The 24,485-nt window shown below is 49.1% G+C and overlaps 1 protein-coding gene across 1 annotated transcript in view; it reads right to left on the minus strand.

Moving 5' to 3' along the window:
* LOC149347454 (uncharacterized) overlaps window positions 1-24,485 on the minus strand; it is a 92,085-nt gene that overhangs the window by 20,951 nt on the left and 46,649 nt on the right. Inside the window, exons 10-13 of the mRNA XM_089541582.1 lie at window positions 22,867-23,049; window positions 17,655-17,850; window positions 16,170-16,480; window positions 12,020-12,322 (exon numbers count right to left, since the gene is read on the minus strand). Coding sequence (XP_089397708.1) covers window positions 12,020-12,322; window positions 16,170-16,480; window positions 17,655-17,850; window positions 22,867-23,049 — 993 coding nt within the window. The remainder of the gene's footprint in view (window positions 1-12,019; window positions 12,323-16,169; window positions 16,481-17,654; window positions 17,851-22,866; window positions 23,050-24,485) is intronic.

Consider the following 24,485-nt stretch of genomic DNA (forward strand, 5'->3'; position numbering starts at 1 on the left):
CCACTTTGTTGTTTGGTGAACACAGGTAGATTATCTGCGTTGCCTGACAACTGCATGCTAGTGGTATAACTGCATGATACAAGTGTGTCATTAGGTGGGGGCGAAATTCTAGAGGCCCTTGTACAGTGCGCTGTCAGTGCACGTTAAAGAACCCCAGGTGCTCGAAATTTCCGGAGCGCTTCACTACTGTGTCTCTCAAAGCCGAGTCGCTTTTGGAAGCTAAATCCCATAAACCAAACCAAACCACTGTGTCATTAGGGAGGAAGGAAAAAGATAATAAAAACATCGTCACGTAGGTAAATAGCCTTGCGACTGATTCAAGGACGAATTCCGAAGAACAAGGTACCCTAGCGTTCAGCAAGAACAGCTGAGAGAAAAAAGCCGAGCCTCGCACTTCTTCCTCAGAAATATTCGTTGTCCACTTCAGCGCTATCGTCATTACCCCTCCTGTTCGGGAGCATCGACCCGACGCTAAAGAAGGCCTTCAGTGGCACAAGGTCAGTGCGTCCTAGCGTAGTAAGGTTTTAGGCAGACTACGTGCACTACCTCGGAGCGCTTGCGTTGTCGGCGTTCGGGCGTCTCGTGAAGAACAACCTCATTGTTGAGCTCGCCGACATAACGCAGGACTTTACAGGAACCGAAATAACGGCGCAGAAGTTTTTCGCTCCGCCCACGGTGTCGGATCGGGTTCGAAGCCCAGACAAAGTCGCCTGCAAGAAATTCGGCATCTCGTCTTCGCAGGTTATAGCGGTGCATATCCCGGCCTTGCTGATCTCGGATTCGCATCCTTGCTAGCTGGCGGGCATCCTTGGCGCATTGTAGAAAAGCGGTAATGTCGTCGCCTATGCGTTCGTCGAAATGGGGAAGCAAGGCGTCGAACGTTGTCGTCACCATGCGTCCGTAAACTCGAGAGAACGGTGTCATGTTGGTAGCTTATTGGACGGCAGTATTATATGCGAGCGTGCCCTAAGGTAAGGCCTCGTTCCATGTCCTATGTTCTACGGCCACGTACATCGACAGCATGTCTGCAATTGCCTTGCTGAGTCGTTCAGTTAGTTCGCTTGTCTGGGGCCGGTAGGCGGTCGTGCTACGATGCCGTGTGCGACTCGGAAGAAGAATATGCTGCATGAGCTCATCGGAAAAGGCAGGCCCTCTTGTGTAATGACAACTTCTGGTGCTCAGTGCAGCAAGACAATGTGCTGAACGAAGAATTTGGCGGTCTCAATAGTGGTGCCACTGGGGACAGCTGCCGTTTCCATGTAGTACGTCAGGTAGTTATTAGCTACTATGGTTACCTGTTTCCAGAGGTAGATGTGGGGAATGGTCTATGTTCATGCCAATTTTTTAGAATCAAATGGACGGGGTGTAATGGGCCTAAAAATATCGGCAGTCTTGGCAGACATAACCTTGCCTCAATGGCAGTTCCAGCAAGTTCGCACAAAATGCTTCATGGTGGCGGAGAGACCGGGCCAGTAGTATCTTTCCTGAATTCTGGCGACGGTTCAAGTGATTCCAAGGTGGCCAAAAGAGGGGTCGTCGTGACAGGCTTGCAAAATTTCGTCGCGTAGGCTCGCTAGCACGACAAGTAAGTACTGGCGACGGTTCGGAGCAAAATTCGTGTGAAGAACGCCGTCGCATAGGCAGAGAGAAGACAAAGGGCTTCTGAAAGCCTTAGGGAGCGTGCGCTGCTGGTCAGTGCTGTCGGTGTGGCTGAAGGCGTCCACCAAGGCGTCGTCGTAAACGGGGGCTTCCGGCTTCCAGAATGGGTGCTGTCTGAATGCGACGTTGGAGTTCCTGTAATGCCTGCTCCTGTGGGATTCCCCATGTTAACGGCACATCAGCCTTGGTCAAGGCGGTAAGGGGTGCGACTATTGTCGAGAAGTTTTTGACGAACCAGCAGTAATATGCAGATAAGCCAAGGAAGCAGCGAACCTCTTTCAGATCACGTGGCACCAGAAAATTCCCCATGGAAACGGTTTTCTCTGGATCCGGAAGGACCCCGTCCCGGTTCCCTATGTGACCTGAAAACTTCAGCTCCTCGTAAACCAAATGATAATTTTCGGCTTGCAGTGTAAGGCCAGGTGACTATAGCCTGCAGAACGACGTCGAAGCGACGAAGGTGCCCCTTGAAATTTGGGGCTAAGAAAATCCCGTGGTTGAGGTATACAAAACAAGTGTGCCACTTCAGATCGGCAAGAACAGTGTCCATGAGTCTTTGAAAAGTGGCTGCTGGAGAACAACGACCAAAAGGCATGACCTGGAATCCGCATAACCTATCTGGTGTGATGAAAGTCGTCTTCTCGCGGTCCCTCTGACCGACGACGATATCCCAGTACCCCGACTTCAGGTACATGGAATAGAAATATCTGGCGTCGGAGAGGTGATCCTACACTTCGTCGATTCTTGGCAGAGGATAGACATCTTTTTTCGTGACGTTGTTCAGTCGATATTAGTGAACGCAAAACCGCCCATCTTTGTCCCATCTTTTTCTTCTTCAAAAGGACCCCTGGGGCCGCCCACGGGCTTCAAGATGGACGGATGACGTTGGTACCCAGCATTTCTTCAACTTGAGCCCTGACAGCGGTGCGTTCCTTAGAGGAACGCTATAGGGTGACTGACGAAGGGGACGGACAGTGTCATCTGTAATAATGCGGTGATTTACAATATGTGTGCGTCCGACGCGTGCCGACGATGCAAAGGAGCTACGGTAGCAGTTGAGCAGGTCCGGATTCACGTCATTTTTCAGGTCAGTAGGGGCGTCGAATTTTGTTGGCGCTGCGCTGGTTAAACTGTGCGCGCACTTAGTTTCTTTGACGGCTTCAAGGTACGCCACAGTCGTCCCCTTATTGACGTGTTGGTGTTCATTGCTGAGGTTGGTATGCAAAGCCTGTTTATTCCCGACGACAGCTTCTGTTGCTCGGAGTGCCATTGTGCCGACGGTCACCATGACACTAGAACGTGTCATTACACTCATATGCCCGTCAAAATGTGCACTGCAGCAGGTAGTGTGCTGTTGGTCCGGAGGGCATTCGCAGTAAAAAGCCTGACAGACTTGATCTGCAGGTCGATGATTCTTCCGTGTTCTGCTAGAAAGTCCATTACGAGGATCACAGCACACGAACACTGGGCCAGCACGAAGAACGTTGCCAGGAAAGCTTCCCCTTGCACCAAGACTCGCGATGTGCACTTTCCCGTCATCACCATCATCATCAGCCCGACTACGCCCAATGTAGGGCTCAATCCCGTGGGCTCAGTCAAATGGCCACCAGCGCTACGTATCTGTGGGCCATCCCAGATGGTAGTAACCATCTTGAGCGCCGCGGAAAACTGCCCACTAAGCTCGGCATAGTCGGCGCCAGTATCTGCAAGGGCGGTAACGTAGGTTTTCACTGTGCGTGCTGTCGTCAGCTACAGTTACGCCGGAGATTACACACTCAGTGTCACATGACCATGACCACTACTCGTGGTCAGCAGTGCAACATTCAGGCGTGTTGCACTCGGATTACACGATAGAGCTGCGCACTGCTTCTTCCTTCTTCATCCTCAGGCGCCTTCCTGAATGCACAAACTGATTGAAGCGCCCGGTTGGCCCTCTCCTCAGTGGAACTGCAGAGGTTTCAAGGCCCGTACTAAGCGGACCGACCTACGGCTTTTCCTAACAAAGTTCCCCAGTCCTCTTGCTGTAGTGGCCCTCCAAGAGCCGGGGGACACAGCCACCCTCACAAATTACTCAGTGTATCAGCAGGATGCGCAGAGCTGCCTCTGCGTACATAAAAATTATACGGCCTCCCCGGTGGACCTGGATTACAAGGCGATTTTCTCGTATGCGATGGTGACGATCCTTCCGCTACGCAAACAGGACCCCCCTTTACACGTACTCAACGTTTACAGCTCTCCCAAACTTCCAAACGTCACATATGCAGACTTATTCAGTCGGGCGTTAACGGTGGCGAACAGGGACCCCCTCATAATCGTTGGGGACATTAATGCCCCCAGCCCCTTATGGGGATACATACGTGAAGAAAAACGAGGACGCAAGCTGGCGGAACTTGCGTCAACGTTGGGCCTTACTCTTCACACGGACCCTGCACAACCCACTCGCATTGGGAACTCCGTGGCACGCGACACGTGCCCAGATCTCACCTTTACAAAAATATTAGATATGCAGAATGGCACAATACCGAGGAAACCGTGGGTAGCGACCACTGCATTCTTGCGACCACAATCCGCACCAAACCCCTTACAAGACCTCACACTAAAGCAACCCTTCCAGACTGGACCAAATTCAGATCCAACTACACTAACCCTACCCCTATAGCGGATCAAGGTTACACTACCTGGTCACAACACCTCATCTGCCAACTCAAAGATACCGAACACCACGTTCAGCTCTCAGAGGCGAACCCGGCAGTGGACAACCACCTCCTTCACCTCTGGGAGGCCCGGCACAGCCTCGTCCGCCGATGGCGCGGGCAGAAGTACAATCGGCAACTCAAAATCCGCATCGCGGAACTCATCCAACAAGCGGCAGAGTATGCGGCCCAACTCGCCTACTCGAACTGGGTAGACCGATGCAACACCGCTGCTCGGCAGATGTCGAGCCGGAGCACGTGGCGCCTTTTCTGCGCCCTCATTGATCCGACCCAAACCCGCACCGAAACACAAAAACATCATCAACGAGCAATTCACACCTTCAACGGAGACACAGCCAAACTAGCTGACGCGCTCCGAGACAAATATCTGTACACAGACCAGGATTCGCGTGGTCCGGCGTACTCGTATGCAGGTTCTGAGAACGCAGAGCTGGATCGAACGTTCCAGCTTCACGACCTCAAAGCGGCCCTGGCCAAAATGAAACGAGGGACAGCCCCGGGCAGAGACAAGGTAACTGTGAAACTTCTCGCTAACCTACCCGAACCGGCCTATGAGCGGTTGCTCGAATACTTCAATGCCATCTGGACGGGAGGTACGCCTCTCCCAGTGGATTGGAAGACGGCTCTCGTAACATTCATACCCGAACCAGGCAAACCTCTCAACACTGACAACCTCCGGCCCATATCTCTCACTTCTTGTGTGGGGAAGTTGATGGAGACCATGGTCCGTGACAGACTATCCACCTACCTAGAAACGCACAACGCCTTTGCAGACACCATGTACGGGTTCCGCCCACACCGGTCCGCACAAGATGTGCTGCTGCAACTTCATAGAGAGATTCTTGATCCCGTCGAGCACCCTAGCGATGACAAGGTGGTCCTCGCATTGGACTTGCGGGGGGCTTTGGACAATGTTACTCATGATATCATCCTTTCCCACCTGTCCCAAGTGAACTGTGGATACAACACATTCCAATACATCAAGCAATTCCTCACAGATCGGCAAACATATATCCGACTCCAAGACAGTGAACATGGCCCGTACCAACTTGGTACGCGAGGGACTCCACAGGGAGCAGTCCTCTCGCCTCTTCTCTTCAATCTGGCTATGATGAAGCTCCCTACCCTGCTGGGTGAGGTCCCGGGTGTGCAGCATGCCCTGTACGCGGACGACATCACCCTCTGGGCAACACACGGTTCGGTTGGAGAAATCGAGGCCAACCTGCAGCAAGCGGCGGCTATTGTGGACGATTATGCACACCGCTGCGGCCTTGAGTTCTCCCCGAACAAATCGGAATTCGTGCACATACGTCCCAATCAAAGGTGCACAACCAAAATTGCCGTCTCCCTGCTTAGTGGCCCGATACCTGAACACGATGAAATCAGAGTATTGGGACTCTACATACAAAAGAATCGCAAGATTGGCACCACGCTGAAGAAACTCCGCATGGTGGGGGATCAGGTGGGCCGCATGGTCCGCCGGGTATGAAACAAACGAGGGGGGTTGCGATGCAAAGACGCCCTGCGGATGGCCAATTCATTCGTAACCAGTCGAATCCTATATTCGGCACCATACCTCCACCTGCGCAAATGCGATGAGAATGCTTTCGAAGTGATTCTCCGAAAAATCTATAAGAGAGCTCTCGACCTCCCAATTGCAATATCCAACCAACGTCTCCTCGGCCTGGGGATGACGAACACCTTTGGGGAGCTGCGCGAGGCTCATCTCAGCAATCAATACTTGCGGTTAAGCAAAACACGTGCAAAACACTGACCCGCCTCCACATCAATTACACAACCCAAGAGGAGAAGCGGGTATCCATGCCCGAGGCCTGGCGCTTCGCACTAAAGGTTCGCCCCCTCCCCAATAACATGACAAAAGATGCCCATGATGGCCGCCGCCTCGCGCGAGCGGAGGCCATTTCCAAGCAGTATGGTGCTCGACCAGGGGTATTTTACACGGACGCGGCAGGTCCACACCATGGGGGTTGGTACACGGCTGCCGTTGTCCACCAAAACAACCCAGTTCAGGGCCTCACCTTCCGTGCCCCCAACATTACATTCGCGGAGGAAGTTGCTATCGCACTTGCAGCTGCGGATCCAGCGTCCCGAGTCATTATCACCGACTCAAGAGAAGCTTGACGCAATTTTGAACAGGGCCAAATTCCAGATCGTGCTTTCCAAATTTTACACAGATGTGAGTACCGGGATTTCCCCGGCGCACCATCATCTGGGCCCCAGCACATGCGGGGATAGAGGGAAATAATGTAGCGGACACTACCGTCCGCGCGCTTATCCACCGACGGGAATCGCCTCTCTCGCCGCCTGATCCGGCTACTGATTTTAATCCGGCTATTACTTTTCGGGAGATCTCTCTCCTGTATCAAAACGCTCACGGCCGATACCCACCCCCCTGTAAAGGCCTCAATAAGGCAGAGGAGCGTTGGCTACTTCGCCTCTACACCAACACGGTACTGTGCCCGGCAGTGCTCAAATATTTCAATTCGGCCTTTTCGGGCGAGTGTCCACACTGTGGGGAAGTGTTTGCGGACACGTATCACAAGGTGTGGGCATGCCCTGCCAATCCTGCTTTCCTACCCCACCCCCAGCCCACCCGAGAGGACTGGGAGGCTGCCCTGCTCGGCTGCTCAACTCTCCAGGACCAACGAGCCCTGGTGACAAGAGCCCGGGCCGCCGCGGAGGCCACAGGGGTCCCGGACTAGGGATCCCTCCTAGTGATTGTGAGGGCCGGGCCCTTCAGGCACGGTCCAAACAATACCTCTGTATATAGTATAAATAAATGTTTTACACCACCACCACCACCTCTCCTCAGTGCATACTACATCGGTAGTAGCTACATTTTCCCTTTGCTGTGGAAGTGACACTCTGGTCTTCACTCTCTGCAATGTCAGCTGTAGGAACCGGCTGTTCTACAACCACACTTCTACCTGTAGAGCTTGCTACAGCCTCTTCTTTGGTTGTTAGAGAATCGATGCCTCTATCCTTCCACCTGACATCTACGGTATTTAGTTCCACTTCCGGTAGCTCCGGTATTTAGCTTCATCAGAAGGCTTGCTTTCTCTCTTTCAAATGCCTTTTCGGCCTCTTGTCTCCTTTTTCGTTATCTGTTTTCATCTTCACGTTTGTTTTGGCTTTCTTTCTGAGCGGCTTCTCTAGCGCACTCTCTTCTTGTTTTCTCTACCATTCCCTCTCTCGCTCCAAAGAGAGCTTCTCAGACTCTTCTTGTCTTCTCTTCCAGTCTCTCTCCCTTTCTTCGTTTTGCCTTTATCTCTCTCTCTCTCTTTCTCACAATTGTGGCGAAATAGGCACCTTGGTGAAGGTTCATACTCAAAACAGCACGAAAGAAGGGACAAAAGAAGGAGACAACAGGCGCTGACTCTACTGATCCGCCAGTTGTCAGTCAGCGCCTGTGTTGTCTCCTTTTTTTGTCCCGTTTCTCGCGATTTTTTGAGTATGAGCTCCCTTCCTCTTCTTGCACCTCTTTCCATTTCTGGTCCACCCACTGAACAAATTCAGCTCCCTTCATACCCTTCTCAAGTCCTAACTCAGCTACCTCCTTCAGATTCATTCTGAGCCTAAACTCTTCAAATGCAGTACATAACGCCTGCTCGATGAACCGCTTCTAACCGCTTGTGTGCCGCATTTCGCAATATAGGTCTGCTGCTAAGCACTCGTTTTCAACCTCTTCGTAAATGCCTTCCGATCTTTCTCCGTTCTCTGCGCTTACAAAGCACCAAAAGTCCTGTTCGCGGACGCCAGAACCACTTCGCGCACTTATTGCGAGCGTTCCCAGAGACCTTTAGAGCGTGTGGGGCCGTCTCGGTCATAAAGGAGATGCCCTCGACTGGGCATGGCAAGATCAGCCTGAGACCAGCTACCAAGCGACATGGTCGTTTGGCGCCCAGCTTTCGCTGCTCGCAAGCCAGAGAATAGGTCACAGCGAAAGGTTCACAAGCAAAACAAACCTCATACAGCAGAGACGATACAGAGGATTTCATACTCACTCGTACGAGCACATACAAAGTGATTTACAATGCAATGCAACTCGTGCAAAGTAACACTCGAGAGAGATTAGAATACAAACATATATTGCACGTAAAGTGCTTTAACACAAGAGAGAGGCAAAAATATTCAGGGGGGCACTTTGTTGACCTAAAGTGCGCTGAGGCGAAAGCCTTAAGCACTGATGTGTTAAGATGTTAAACTTCGCCTAGAGCGAAACGCGACAGCGTCTTGCCACGCTGCCAGGGAGTCCTCAGAACGCCATCGCTCGTTCGGTTCTACGCTTTGCTCGTCGGTAAATTCGTTTTTGAGGAAAGGAAATTATCTGTCTCGCATACCTCGGTGGACACCGGAACCTCGCTGTAATGGGAAGGCAGGAAGATGGGAGTGAACGAAGACATCCTATCCACTAGAAGCGCCTTTGTTCATTCCAAACCATCGAGCAGGCATGGCGGAGTGGTAGCATGCTCGTCTCGCACTTCAGAGACCAGGATTCGATTCCAGAACTCGACCAATTTCCTACTCGGTTTTATTTATTTATCTAGCCTGATTAGAAAGATTAATTAGGCTAATTTGGCAAATTAAGCAATTGACTAAACTCATTCCCACTTACTTGGAGCATCACTATACGATTCCTTTAATTGGTCGCATGGTTACTAGATTTCACCTTTAGCCTACAGTATATTAAAGCGCGCAGTGAGGGATTCGGACCCTTCGCCCAAGCGCATAGTTTGGACTCCGGGCCATCAGGGCGTTAGAGGTAATGAGGCTGCGGACGCGGCTGCCCGAGCGCTTACCTACCGGGCACCTCATCCAAGCTCTTCCGGCTCGGAGATTGTGCAACCGCTTCTGCGGTTCAGAGAAATTCTGGACTACTATTGCGAACGCCATCGGCTTTTCCCGGTCTCGGCTAAGGGCCTAAGTAAAGCTGATGAGCGAACTCTGAGGCGCTTGCAGACCAACACTCTGTTGTGTCCTGCAATAGTGAAACATTTCGACCCCAAAATTCATGGGCGCTGCCCTCACTGTGGGGAAGTATCCGATACCTTCCACATGGTTTGGGCCTGTCAAAAGAATCCTTCCCTTCCCCCCAATCCTTCCCCTTCCCGAGAGGCATGGGAGGCAGCCCTGCTCAACTGCTCGGGGTTGGAGTCTCAAAGGGCTCTAGTCCAACGGGCGCGAGTAGCGGCTTTGTCCAGCGGGGTCCCGGACTAAGGACTCCACCTATGTAAGGGGCTATTTTTGGTCTGCAAACTCTCCTTTTGCTTATTAAAAAGTTTTCACCACCACCACCACCACCGTCGATGGCAGAAAAGTGCAAGCAGTATTGCTTTCGCAATAAAAATCAAAACACAGTTTGTTCCCCGTGAACTGCGACAGCCCGACGACCAGAGGCTCACGACGGAACCGTCCCGCAGGCTGGCGCACGCTGCCTCGCTGGTCCATTCATGGTCTATTCATCACCGAATAATCGGCTCCTGTGTCGACTAGAGCGGTGACTTTCCGGCCGTCAATAACCCCTTCTAAGTCGGATGTCCTGGCTCTGGAGTCGCACGTCGTCCTCGGCGTCGGGTCATGGCGTCGTCGGGTATTTGAATCGTGGGTGGGGCGCGTGGTCGAAGCTTTTCTTGATGGCGGCGTCATTTTGAAGGTGGTTCGTGTCGTGGTCGAAGTTGTCGTTCGTACGCGGCGTCGGCGTAGTGGGTGCGGCGTCTTCATACGGCGTGGTCGCTGGAGGATCTTCGTCGTTTCGTCGGCAAGTAACCTGACCTCCACAGGATGTTTTATTTTTCCCAACAGGGGCTAGGGGACCTTCCTCGGACAGCCGCGGCGTAGATGCGGCCCGGTGATTCAAAACATGCGGTGGACGGCGACGGGGAGCGAGAGAGACGGCTTGACGACGCGTACTCCCCTCTGCGAAGGTAGTCGTCGATTTCCCGTGGTCGCTGGCCGGGGAGCGGTCGTGGGGCGTCGATGGCGAAATCTCGCAGGCCGATGCGTCTGTACGGGCAGTGGCGAAGTATATGACCGGCTTCGCCGCAATGGAAGCACAGCGGGCGGTTGTCGGGAATGCTCCCTCGTCACATTTCCTGAAGCTCTTGCGTCGCTCGTAATGTGGGCATGCGGGAGCTAGAGGCCGTCGTTCTTGTATAGCTGGTGCCCCTCGAAGAGGGCTTGGGGGGTCTCGTAGTGCTGCTGCACAGGTCATGGCTGCAGTTTCTGTTGGTGTCGTTGGTGGCGGGGATCCAAGTGCGTGATGCACTTCTTCACGGATAATGTCCGTGAGCGACGCCACCCGAGTCTCGTGCGTCGGCTGTGTTGGAGATGGCAGCAGTTGGCGCATTTCTTCGCAAACAATTTCGCGTATTAGATCTCGAAGGTTAACCCCGCTTGCAGGGGTATCTTCCGGAGGCTTGCCGACAGCACTTCAAGTGGTCGGTTCTAGTGATGGGTCACGGGCGTCAAGGGTCTTTTCGATGGTTGAAGGTTCAGCCACAAACTCTGCGACGGTTTTTAGAGGATCCCGGATCAGGCCGGCGAAGAGTTGCTCCTTCACGCAACGCATCAGGAAGGAGAGCTTCTTTTCTTCATTCATGTCAGGGTTGGCCCGCCTGAAAAGGCGTTTCATGTCTTCTACATACGCAGTCACGGTGTCGTTTGGCCGTTGAATTCTTTCCTGCAGCAAGACCTCCACTCTTTCCTTACGTACGACGCTAGTGAACGTACCAAGCAGCTGCTTCTTGAAGGTCCCCCAGGTCGTGAGGGAAGATTCGTGGTTTTCAAACCACGTTCTGGCAGGGCCGTCCAATGCAAAATAAACGTTTCGTAGTTCAGCGCTGTCGTCCCAGGTGCAGAGCGCTGCCACACGGTCGTACATGTCCAGCCACTCTTCTGCATCTTCGTGGGGTTCTCCACTAAATGTCGTTGGCTCACGGGGCTGGCGAAGCACGACGGGCATTGGCTGTGCACCAGGTTCCGTAGTGAGGGGCATAGCTAGATAGCAGGTCAGCACCAGCGCCAGATGTCACATAGTGGTGACTGCAGTCCGGTGAACAGGAAAATAGCGAGAATGGCTCTCCTAAACGAAAGTTATTATTTGGGCTGACTTGCGCCCGCAAAGAACTGAATCACTTGGCGGCGGCGTAGCAACAAGCGTGCTCGGCGGTCGTCGAACAGAATCCCCGCCGCTGTCGGCGATGCTCTTTTTAGTGCCTATAGCGAACTTTTGAGATAAAGCATGCTAAGTTACTAGAACATTCTGGAACAACATAGAATCGGCTCCGCCTGGATGCGATCAATCGAGATAAATCTAGGCGCGTCTTGCATCACAAACAAATTGATAAAGCGGCGTGCCGGCAGCTTTGAAGAATGAACAAACACTTCAAACATTCGCGGCAATATTAATACCATTACGTTTACCTCTAAATCCGTACAATCAATTTCATCTTGCACTCATCACCAAGGTCTGAAGTACTCAAGGAGCACAAAAATAGCGTACCATTTCGGAAGGGTCTAAGAGAAACAAGAACATCGGCGCCGTGGGGAAGTCGGAATAAGCGTAGTTCCTGACGCATCTGGCATACTAGCACAGTTGGAGCAAATGAAGCCGCTGATGCACTTACCCCCATCGAGGAGCTCAGGGTGAGTCCAAGGGCACTGGCTTTCGAAGCCGCATTCAGGCTGCTCTTCGGCGAGCTGCACAGGCCGCCCGTAAAACGGACGCTCCGGCCGCAGTCGACGAGCGCCAGCATGGCCCGCATCGCCGCGTCCAGCAGCCAGCAGCCGTGGCTGGCGAAGCGCCTCTCGGCGCTGTACGAGCGAACCACGCTCAGGGAGTCGCGTGTCTCGGTCACCTGCTGCAGCAGGCGCGAGTATTCGACGCTTTCGAGACGACGCGCCGCGTTGGATGCCTTGGCCAGGACAACCTGCGAGATGCAGACAAGTACCAGGGGCTTGGATGAATCTCGCACCCATTCCACGCGGACCTAGGTGGCGGATACGTCGGCTTGATGTCGAGATTTGTTGTCCACTCATCAAGCTTTGTGGGCCTCGATGCCTACGGCAAAGCTTTAGAGTTAGTGTCGGTCTGATTTCAACACGTGCGAACGGCCCGTAAATTCGAAAATTGGTTATGAGCATCCGTGGACTGTACAATATATACAATATAGAAAAAGGCCTTTCCCAACTGGAAAACATTGCCGCACATGAGAGTTTCTTTTGAAATCATTTTAACTTAAAAAAATTTCCACTCAGTTTGCACATAAAACAACTTTTTCACGGAGTGGTTTAAGCTTCTACCCAGGGCAATAATTTCACTGTGCGTTTTGTTTGAAAAAAATGTTTTTCAAACAAAATGCACAGTGAAATTATTGCCCTTGGTAGAAGCTTAAACCGCTCCGTGAAAACTTTGTTCATGTGTGCAAACCGAGTGTCAAATTATTTACATTCAAAAAGATTTTTCACCGCTGAACACTTCCTGTATTCTTTATACAAAAAGAAACTCTGAAGTGCGACATTATTTTCCCGTTTCGAAAGAACTTTTCTTTTATTGTGCACTCTCCCGATTTCGCACAAGGGTTTACTCCGCCAGTACTAGACACTTTTTCTTCTTGTGTACAGCCAGCATAACGACAGGAATTTTGGTAACATTTAGAAGAGACTCTTTATTTGAACGAGTTATGGGCTCTGATTCGGACAGGAGTGAACATTAACTTGTGGCGGAAACTGTCAGCAACCACAAGTTAGTAGCAGAGTACGAAAACATCGGCTATGGTCCTGCAAACTAGGAAGTCCTAGTGAAAAAAAAAATTGAAAAAAAAATAAAACTGAAGTGGGAAAGACTTGAAAAAGAAAGGAGAATGACAGTGCATAACGGCATAACCATAAGGCATGGTTATGCAGTCGGATTAACGGAAGACGCGGGTCTTGCAATGATAAAATAATGCGAAAATTTTCATTTTGCAAAAACGGCATATTCGGGATGAATACCCTCTAAAATTCCTGCCCAAAATACTTTAATTATTAAATTCAACCTCCAACTAAAAAATATCAATATATATTACGCGCCTACGAAGCCAGCAAATGACGAATTTAGAGCAAAATGCGCCTGGACTTCCCGCCCGTCGTTTCCCACGACCGCACCTCCGACGGCCGGCATCTTGGTTTTGTTTGAAACCTGGGCCCCTTCCCCACTGCCTGATATTACTCACTACTGTCAAATAGTTTTGGAGCGTCTGTATTGTGCTGTTTTTTGAGGCCTCAACAGCGAGCTCCGAATCACTGGCGCACGCACTTGAAATGCGATTTTCTCAGATTCGTGTTTTTGCCAACATGGGTAGCCTTACAGATATTTTTATCGCGTTATTACGGTGCAGTTTCAGTTAACCTTATACGGTTGGTTGGATTCATAAAAAATTAAGTTTAGAGCTATGCTGTTTTTGTTTGCGGGAACAAAACGTTTCAAATTGTGTCAATCATAATGTCACCAAACTATCCTTGGTAATTGTGGTGCCTCGACAAAATTTAACATTTTATATGATGATATGATTCAACAACAATATAACTGGCATAGCTCCAGATGGCAGGTCTTTGGCAACAGTCCCATTTTAATCGAAACCAATAACATAAATAGAAAGTGTCTTAACTAACCTAAAGAACTTTACTAATTAGGCTTCAGTTATTTTATTTTAATATGATAACTAACTGAGATATACTTACACAAATTATATTTTTGAAAACAGGAACAAGAAAAAGATACCCAATTCAATTACATCTCTATAATGAAAACGTTCAATTCAAGAACCGCGTCTTCTTTTAATCTGAAAAAGATGATAGCCAGGGTAGGGTGATAAAAGAAGAAAACGAGAGGTAGAAATAAAGGTTCACAAGCAAGAAAAAACATGGTAGGGCTTTAACGTAGTTAAACCAAGTAGACTTGCGAAAGGATGTGTTTAGGCTAGTTGGTCCATGTTTTTGCTTGCTGTGTCGTCGGCACGTCCGGCGACGAGATTAGTTCGATAGTAGTATAATTGATGAAGACGACGATGTGCAATGCACAACGTAAGAGTGCCTTTGTTAGTTCGATAGTAGTATTAGCTCAAGATGACGGCTCTGTGCAATGCAGTAGCAAGAGTGCGTTCCAGTTCAACACGAGGCGTGATGGGTGGCGGCGATAGCATAGCGCTCTCGTGCAGTGGCCAACGAAGCTGATGTGTTCACTCCATCCCAGCCGTCGCATTATTTATTTATTTATTTATTTATTTATTTATTTATTTATTTATTTATCTATTTATTTATTTACTTATTTATGTTTTGGTCAAGGTCACTCTCAGAGCCAAGCATCATACAACCTGGTTCAGCCGGTTAGACCTCGTGAAAGAGTGTTTTCGTACTAAAATTGATAGCCATTGCGAAGAACTGCGCATGGAAAATAGATTTTTGAATGTTGGCTTTTCTGGAAAGAAATGACGCAGTAAGTGTCGCACATGTCTCGTCAGACACCCGAACCGCGCCGTAAGGGAAGGGAGAAAGGTAGGAGCGAAAGAGGAAACGAAGAAAGAGGCGCCGTAGTGGAGGTCTCCGGCCTCCAGAATAAGGTAGACCGCCTGGGGAATCTTTAACGTGCACTGACATCGCACAGCACACGGACGCCTCTTGCGTTCCGCATCTATCAAAACGCTGCCGCCGCGGTCAGGATCGAAACCGGGTACTCCGGCCCAGTAGACGAGCGCCTTAACCACTGAACCACCGCGGCGGGTAGAACTGCGTATGGAGAATGGGCTTTTATGAAGTTGCTTTTCCCTTTCCGAGCATCTAATTGCGTGCAAGTTACACCTAATAATTTCGACTCACTTTCGCTGGCATTTAATCTTCACTATTTTATTCTTTTCATTCACTGCATTTGCGCTTCGCTGTCGTTTTGCTGGCTTTATGGCTTGATATGCTTTATGATTTGTTTTGTTACGTTAGGTTTAATCGCTCATAAGGAACTACGGCCATCTTGCAGACAACGCGAGGATCTTACATTTGTTGCCTTATGCACAATTCGCATGGTATGGCGCGCCGGTTGAATCGGCCGATTGCGCGTACACACTGACGTGATCCTCGGACGCGAACGCGCTTTCGACGCCGCTTTCTCTCCGCACTCGGCGCTCGCCTCAGGACATTGCTGCACGAGTCTTCCCGCTTCCGCCGTTACATATTTGCCCTCTCACCTCTCGTCGAGGAGAGACAAAGGCGTTCGCCTAGCAGCACATCTGGAAGCTTCATTCCGCGGCCATGCAGAGACACACGCCGCAATTTTCACCTAATCGCGCTCGTACTTCGTAAGCAGTAAAAAGTCGTTAACTGCATATACAGATTAGCGACTCGCGATTCGTACGTTGGTAGGAATTATCAGGAAAGTAGATGACCGTGTTCGCGGAATTGCTTCCGTTGAAAATCTCAAATAAGGTACTGAACACATTACCTTTCGTCACCCCATTGTTAACAGCAAAACTCGTCGATATTCGAGAATTGATGCGGCATGCAAAGGTAGAACTCGGACAAATATATCAAACAAGACAAAGCTGGAATAATGGTTTCGTGTTTTTTCCCTGTGTTGCCATGGTTTCATCTTAGATGTCGTAGGATGTCGTAGGCTCACCCAAGTGCCTAAGCCACTTTAGCGAAGCTATGCCATGCGTTCCCACTGTTTTGATGAAACCAATGCCGTTAATTGCAGGGTACGTAATGATCGAGGTTTCTAAATAAGAGACTTGCTTCGTCACTTACCGTCATGGCGAGGAAAACAGCGGTCGCAAGACCTCCCAGCACTTCCGCCGCGTGCACCTGAAGGCCGCTCACTGCGATCTTTGCGACGCCTGCCGTCAGCGTCTGCAAGAGCTGCTTGGCGGCCAGAAAGAAGCGGCTATCAACGGTGTCCAGGTCGGACGAGAAACGGGTCAGCACGCGGCCCCGCGGAGTGGCGTCGAAGGAGGACACCGGGCTGCCCAGTACTCGTCGCAGCATCCTCTTGTGCAGCTTTCCAGTGAGGTTTCGAAAGCTGAGGGCCAGGAAGAAGCTGCCCACACAGCCGAAGAACACTGCCAAAGGGGGAGAAGTGAGAGAATAATTTTCTACGTCAACCCTCTGAAATCATGTATTCCCAGTAATTCGCTTAATTTTTGCTACTAACATTAAATCGGCGACAAATGGTGGTTTTGGAGTATAGGCGCGATTTGCGACTGCTTCATTCTATTAGGAGGTATTAAAAAACCCTAGCTTCAATTTCTTCTCCACAAAATTGGTCTGAAACAAAGCTTTAGTTGCCACTCGAGCGGCCTAGATGCATTTCTTTGCAATACTGTTTAATGTAATGAATCATTACCTGCTCTAATGTCAAATAGAACGAAATAAAAGTAAGCAAATTCACAAATAGGAAGGCAAATTTGGATATCTCCGGTGATATTGTTCTTCGTTGCATCATTGGAGGCAAGCCCAAGCTTTCAAAATGGCACCACTGAGGAGCTGCGAAATATCTCGAGGCTGCGATTTTGGCTAGTGTTGCTGTAATCAAATACTTTGATTAGGCTAAGACAGTAGTCAGGCAGGCTCTTTATTACGCAGAGCCCAGTTTATATACAATTATTTACAAGTTGAAGCGACTCAACTCTGCCGTCAGGGTGCGGCTTCTGTGTGTTTAAACACGCTCTTCCTCGACTCCAACTGCCAGCCGCGACTCCTCTGAGCATTCTCTCCATCGAAGTTTTTTTATGAACGAAAGGCCTTTCTCGATCACTGCCGCGCCCGTACAAGTTATCTTCACACCAGCGAGTGAACTCGATTCGTGAGTTTTTGGAGATGAGTGGCTATTGCGCCGACTTCCCCTACTCCGCAAACCGCGGGATCCGTTCTTGGGACGTCCTTCCTCTGGCCGACTCTCCAGAGCCTGCTCGCGACTCCTTCGATAGCCGTGACGGCTGTGTGGCATGTCGCGTCCGCTGCTGGTTGGCCCGCTCGCTCGCGCGCACACACAGTCACATAGAAGCTCGTTCTGGCCGCCAGTCTATACTAAAGTGCTTGCCATATAGTAATGTTGTCGCAGCTATTTATTCGTAAACCAACTTTTTTTTTAAAGACAAATTGAAACGTTCCAACAGCCAGAAAGCCTCTAAAATGAAGCCTAGTGTTTCGATAAATCTCGCAAAAAAACTTTGCTGGCGCGTCTTGTTCACCGTAAACTCATTTTACGAGCGGACTGTAAAGTCGTGCGCTTACCATCTGATAGGCAAAGCGTTGCCAGAACAGTGATCCAATGCAGCGCAGACCCCTCGTCAGCGCTCGCGTCTGTCCACTGCTTTATCCAAACTAGGTAGGTGCCGATCGATGCGCCCCGAAGAAAGAAGCTGGTAAATGCCAGGGCGACGCTAGGTCCTCCTAAGCGTAACACTGAAAGGAACAAATCCATGCCTCCCTAGAAGAAACGGGTAATATAGTGGTAGCCAGTTGCAAAAACTGTGAACTATATTGTAAACATGAGACCGTAATGTTCTTACATATAGAAGCTTTGCAACCTTTCAAAATGTTAACTTTTTACAGCGCGAACTGTTAAAGCCTAGGTTCCCAGCCTCGGCGTAGCACTCAGCGTCAGCATCCTGCGCCCGCAATCAAACGACGACCCCCTGCACGAGGTCAGTTCCTCGTGCTATGTTCATCGTCAAGGCGGCGCCAAACGGTTTGCAAAGTCGCTTAAGGTTACATCCTCATATGGCTGCATAGCGGAGTATCCTGCATCCTGTGCAATAGCAGCCGTAGCAGTTGCGATGAATCCGTCAGCGGCAACAAGGCGCATCAGACGCGTTGAGGGAGGGCCATGGATGCTGCCGAAGCTGTGTCGTGCTTCACGTAGGCGAGGAAGCCATTGCCACAAAATGAGGTGGTCGAACAGATCACGGACGCTATCGGGACGTTACCCGCAAACGCGCTGCACAAGACTCTGAAATCAGTGCCAACACATTCTTCAAACCATAAAGCACTTGTTGCAACAATGTGAAAAGAAAAACACGATCATCAAATACTTATGCGTGGTAGTAGCATTTACAGCAACAAGCAACTGCAAACGCACAACGCGGACAAAGCTAGCGCTGATCGTTCGCCTTACTAAACGTGTAATTCCTATTTGTTTGTTTTTTTTTTACAATTAGCACAAAGATTCCAAACTTTTGTATTTCACCATGGTCAGTGTAGCTAGAAAGGACATGATCTGCGTCCCGTTTCCACACGGTTCCGGCAGCCCAGATATCATGGCGGGGCGCAGTAGTTGCAAGCTTCATTATTTGTAAGCGTTGAGTCGTAGCAAAGGGCATAAAGACAGAGCGAGCAGTCATAAATGCTACCAGCATCGTAGATATGTTCGCACTTTGTTCATAAAATCTGATGCATCTCAAATGGCTGAAAAATTTGTTACCGAAGAAATGTGTCGGCTCTGGAGCTTGCCGACACATCACCACCAGTTTCTTTACTCCATCGACCCACAGCTCGTATCAAGACTCTCAATCATTTCCTCGCCATCTGGAAACACTTTATCACCGACTTCGCCTGACCGCTGCATTTAAAATGGCTTGCGATATCGTTTCGGAGAAATGAACAGTCCGCTTCGTGACAACTGCGGCTCGATCGAAACTGTGGCGCATATCCTGCTTGTGTTTTCTGCGTATGCGGGCGAGCATGTGCACTATGAACAATGCATGGAGAAGCTCTCCCCAGTGCCTCTAACAATGAAAAGGGTTTTAGGTCCCTTACCCTGCCTTAGGCCACAAAGACAAGAAAGGAAGCTTTGTTTGCATTTGTCAATGACATTGGACACCTTGACAACTCTAATTTCACCTTGCACGTTACTCACTCTTCACGCAGTGAACTTTGTTAACCCGTTTTTCGGACTATGCACTTCACAATTTCATACGTTACATCATTACTCGCCGATGCACCATAATGCGCATTTAAAGCCGCATTTCTTCTCCTTCGTTTTTTATTTCTTTTATTTTACCCTTCTGGACCGCTCTCCTTCCGTCTTTGTCTCCCAAATACTTTTCCCCATGCAGAGTAGCATTCCAGTGATTTCTAAACGACGGCTAAATTCTCAGTTTTTCGTTAAATGGTTTCTCTCTCTCTCTAAATGGCCCCTCGTCTGAATAGTCTAATTTCCCAAAAAACTAACGCAAAAATGACCGGACTCTAAAAAGTAGTTGGGAAGCAGCTAAGCATTACAACTTCTCAACTTCTGTTTGGTGACCATTTTCTTTTTTTGCAAAGTTCATTGCAACGTCTCTATTTTCCTTTGTTTTGCCAATGTTAGCTGTCTGCCAGGCGCTGCCACTCAAGCCCTTTGAGGCTTTGGTAGGCCTGATTTATGTTGTCTGGCAATTGACGTGAATAAAAGTTCTATCTATCTATCTATCTATCTATCTATCTATCTATCTATCTATCTATCTATCTATCTATCTATCTATCTAAATGTTAGTATTCCTCATAGGATGCGAGGTTAGTTCTTCTAATGCAGTGCCCCCTTGAACAATTGAAAATGGCTCACTACCTTCGGCGCGGATGTATTTTTCTGAAGAGATCCCCTACGGCACCTCTCCTTAAATCGCGTCTTCAAAGCTATCAGAAATTTTATAGTTGTAGGCCTCATATTTGGAAACTTGATAACCGCCTTTCAGAAGGTCATCGTCTACATATAAAAAGAACACATGTAAGGTGCTTCCCGAATTTATGCATGACACCTAGTAGGCTCATGCTTCGTTCGCACCTACCAAGGAAATTTTTTACACAAGAGTAAAGTGAATGAATCTCTAACAAAGCCTCATATACCATCGGCGGCAAGCACACACTGCTGCTTTATTCTGACGCATGGTAAAAACATATAGCCACGCACAAACCGCGCCTCAAAAACTGCTCGTTGCTTCAAGAAGAGTGCGGTTCAAGTGTCCGCCGAGATATGTGACACAGATACTGCGCCATTTCCTTTCCTCAAAAACCAATTTTCAAGAAAAGATGAGTGGCCGAACAAGCACTTAGAAACCTTGCGAACAAATGCTCAGGTTTTAGTGAAGCCATCCATAACGTGGAAGATTTGAATTGCAATAAATTACAAAATCAACCCGGGTGGCTATGTGGCCGCATGCGCCACGACGCTGATAGTTCCGTGAAATTGAATTTGCTGCTTTCAGGAAGTAAAGCAACGATTAGCACAGCTTAAAGAATAGCTCAGAATTAGCAGAAACCAAGCAGTAGCTCATAAAGCAGTCTCAGTAAGCGTTACGAGTTCGTGAAGTACCAAATTCCAGTCTGTAAGGGTTTAACGTTTAACGGGTTTAACGTTCCAAAGTGATCCAGGCTATGACGAATGCCGTAGAAAAGGGCTCCGAAAATTTCGGCCACGTGGGGTCCTTTAACGTGCACTGATATCGCAATGTACACGGGCTTCTCAATCATGCATGATTCATTGCCAGATCATGCATTTCGCGCTGATCACACTGATCACACCTTGACCGTGCAGCGCGGCTAGTATCCATGCGCAGCACTGACTACATCGTGGCAACGATGTATGGCTACTTTTGTTGCTCGTTACTGAAACAGTATTTCATAGGAATGCACCGCAATCACCGTCTACAGCGCCTGCTGCAACACAAATAGCAACGGCTTGTAATAGTAAGCGCATCATGTGTTCGTAAACTGCACCTGTGCGCAATTATCATCGTCACTTTGCACTGCCGCTTCCAGTGAGTCAAAAAAAGTTTGCTAGCACGGAAGCCATTAGGGTTCTACCACTCAAGCATACGCAGTATTAGAGGGCGTTGCCCAAGTATTGAAGATTCTTCACTCCAGTGCACGAAGAGATGAGAGCATGCTTCATCTCACTATGATTTCAGCAACAAGAAAATAAATCTGCTGCATCTCCAGAGTCACCTTCATGTTTTCAAACAGGGGCTCATTATCATGTGCGCAACGCAAAACAAGAACATGTGAGGAAAGTGAAATCAAGGTACCACTTTAGACATCTCGGCTTCGTCTTCACTGGTTAGTTTGATAGCCTCCTCGCCTGTTTGGTTTATGAAATACTTCCTGGAAAACAAGAAAAAAAACAACCTCACTTGCTTAGCTAGCGGTTCACCCTTGTTTTCTGTCACCCATTTGACTTATTTGTGACTTTCATTCTTGTCCTTGCCAGCGATTTCGTTTCCAAACGTTCTTTCTTTACTGTCCTAGTGTTAAATTGATGTGATGGGGTGGAGTACTCGCCACCAGAAAACTTTTACACGGCTGCAAGTGGCTGAGTTAAAATAATCACGATTTAGGCTCCGCCTACAAATTATTTCAGATTAGAATGAGAGATAAATTGTAGCTATGGAAATCAAATCACAAGCTTCATTCCCCCAACACAATGCAGCACGTAATGTTCTACATGTAGTACGCTGATTGCTTGGTACAAAGTAATCTCACATGTTATGTTTTTTCAGTAATAGGCATTCCCTTAAAGGGCTACTGAAGCGGTTGTAGAATGCGATGAGTATAAGGTTGGCGAATGTGCGAAACGTGCAGATAAAGCCTGCGAAATCGTTTTGCTCTAGCATTTGAAATGGTGGCGTAATCACCGAATAAGGTCGTCGTCGGCGTTCAGGCTTCGCTGAAGTGCACCGCGACGGGCAGAGGCCCTGATAATGACGTCACGTATGACGGCACTACGTTGTCTAGCGAATAAACGGTTATTCCATGGAAGAAAACCGACGCCATTGAAGGTGAAGCTCACGATGCATTGTTTGGCGCCATCTGACGACACACAGCAGCATGCAGGACTAAGCAGCGGACATCCGAAATTTCGGCATCAATGACGTCACTGCCGAGATTCCCCGCACTCCTCCAACGTAGTGAGAAGAAGCCTAAACATCTTCCCGGGTTTAATCAATGATTATGACACCATTTTAAATGTTAGTGCAAAAATACTTTTCATGCTTTATCTAGAAGCTTGATAGATTCGAATTCTTGAATAACCTCGAATTCTCAAAAAACCGTTTCAGCTTCCCTTTAATGTGCACATGTCTTAAAAATATCACGTAGGTACCTGAAGTAATGAACAGCGTTGGACACGTCTAGTCCCAAGAGTTTCGCCAACATAACTGGCCACTGAAGAAGAGCAAGAGCCAGCTAGTGGTTTTCTTTCACTTTGAAGATTACTTGAACCGTTGCCCAAATACTCTAGCCGGACTTAAACACCACACTTACGTATGAATTTAGAATTTTAAAAGCTCAAGAAATGGACAACATTATTTGGGCCATAGTTTTAGCACAATCACAGTGATTTCCATCAGTAAATCTATTAAGTTATACTAAGAAGTATGTTCAATTTTTAAAATACTTTCCATTGCGTTCTCAGCCAACCAAGCAAATGGTGTTCAATATTTCGATGCAGATTCAACGTTTTCGAACCTACCTTACGCATCCTTGCGACGCCATTTTTTTCTGTATCACCGTCGCTTTTAACGGTCTTCGTGCATTTTGGGTCTTTAACAAGTTCTGCGAAGCTCTGGAAGGAAGTAACTCGTTTTTCGGCCACAAGAAGTATCTTGTCCATCCTTTCAAGGTACCGACCCTGATTGCACACCACGATTCGTGTCTGGAAAAAGAACAACATGGAAAACTTGTAATTCTTGGAAACGACCATGGCTCAAAGGCTGCCTAGCGCGAGATGAACACTCGCAAAAAAATTCAGAGGGCACTTTGACTGTCTAAAGTGCGTAGAGGCGAAAGCGTTTTCCGCACCATCTTCGCTGCTTCTGTGGCACTGGTGGCGTCAGACATAATTGAGTACTAATTATTAAGTGATGACGAATCACTAATGAATGTTTAATTACTGATTAATGCCCGGATATTAATTAACTGCTAATTAATTATGCTTAAGCTTCGCCTTTGGGAGTGGAACGCGACAGCGTGTTGTAGCGCTGCCACGGAGTCCACCGAACGCCACCACCCGTTCGGCGCGATGCCTTGCCCTTTGAACGCAACGCAACGCTTTCTGACGAAAGGAAATGGAGCAGTAATTCTCTGTCATCTCGGTGGACACCCGAACCGCACCGTAGAGGAAGGGAGGAAATGGGAGTGAAAGAAGACAGAGAGGGCCCGTAATGAAGGAAATGGAAATTGCATTTGCGGAAAGGAAATTACACAGGAACTCACACATATCTCGGTGGACACCCGTCAAAATTCAGGCAGTCACTTTCTTGACCTAAAGTGTGGTCACTGATGTGTGCTTAAGATGTTAAGCTTCGCTTTTAAGAGTGGAACGCGACAGCGTCTTGCAACGCTGCCAGGGAGTTCATAGAACGCCATCGCCCATTCGGTTCTACGCCGTGCACGTCGGTAAATTGATTTTGGGGAAAGGAAATGTATGTGTATCTCATATCTCGGTGGACACCTAAACCTCGCCGGAAGGGGAAGGGAGGATGATGAGAGTGAGCGACGACACCGTATTCACTAGGCGCGCCTTTGTTCATTCCAAGAGAGAGAGAGAAAGAAACAACTTTATTGCCATAGATTGGAGGGATTTAGGGCAGGTGGGATTGGTGTGGCCCCCAGGTGGGGGCGACTTCCTGGGCCCACGAAATGAGCGCCAGTTGGATGCTCTTGTCTGGCCTTTTGAGGAGTTGGTTCCATCCTTCTTCGGAGGGAGCTGGCAGTAAGGTTCCAGGGGGCGGATTTCCCGCGCAACCCCAGAGGATGTGTGCCTGGGTGGCGATTTCTCCCTGGTAACAATTTTGGCAGACGGGGTCATATTCCCCGTCTGTGATGAGTGAAAGCCTAGAATGGCTAAGGATGGAGTGCGTCTGCAACCTGCGGAGCAAGCTGGCTTGCGCTCGATTCAAGTCGGGGTGTGGAGGCGGGAACTGGCGTCTCACCTCTCTGTAGAAGTTGGTAATTTCGGCAAAGATCTGGGGAGCCTCGGCAAGAGCGTCTGGATCCGTGGGGCCGGCCGCCCGGTTGGTTAGTCCTCGGGCTAGTCGGTCGACCCCTTCGTTTCCAGAGTTTCCCGCGTGGGCGGGTACCCAGACCAGG

Source organism: Amblyomma mixtum, chromosome 4 (genome assembly GCF_055824585.1).
Source record: "Amblyomma mixtum isolate Tamu chromosome 4, ASM5582458v1, whole genome shotgun sequence".
Taxonomy (NCBI): domain Eukaryota; kingdom Metazoa; phylum Arthropoda; class Arachnida; order Ixodida; family Ixodidae; genus Amblyomma; species Amblyomma mixtum.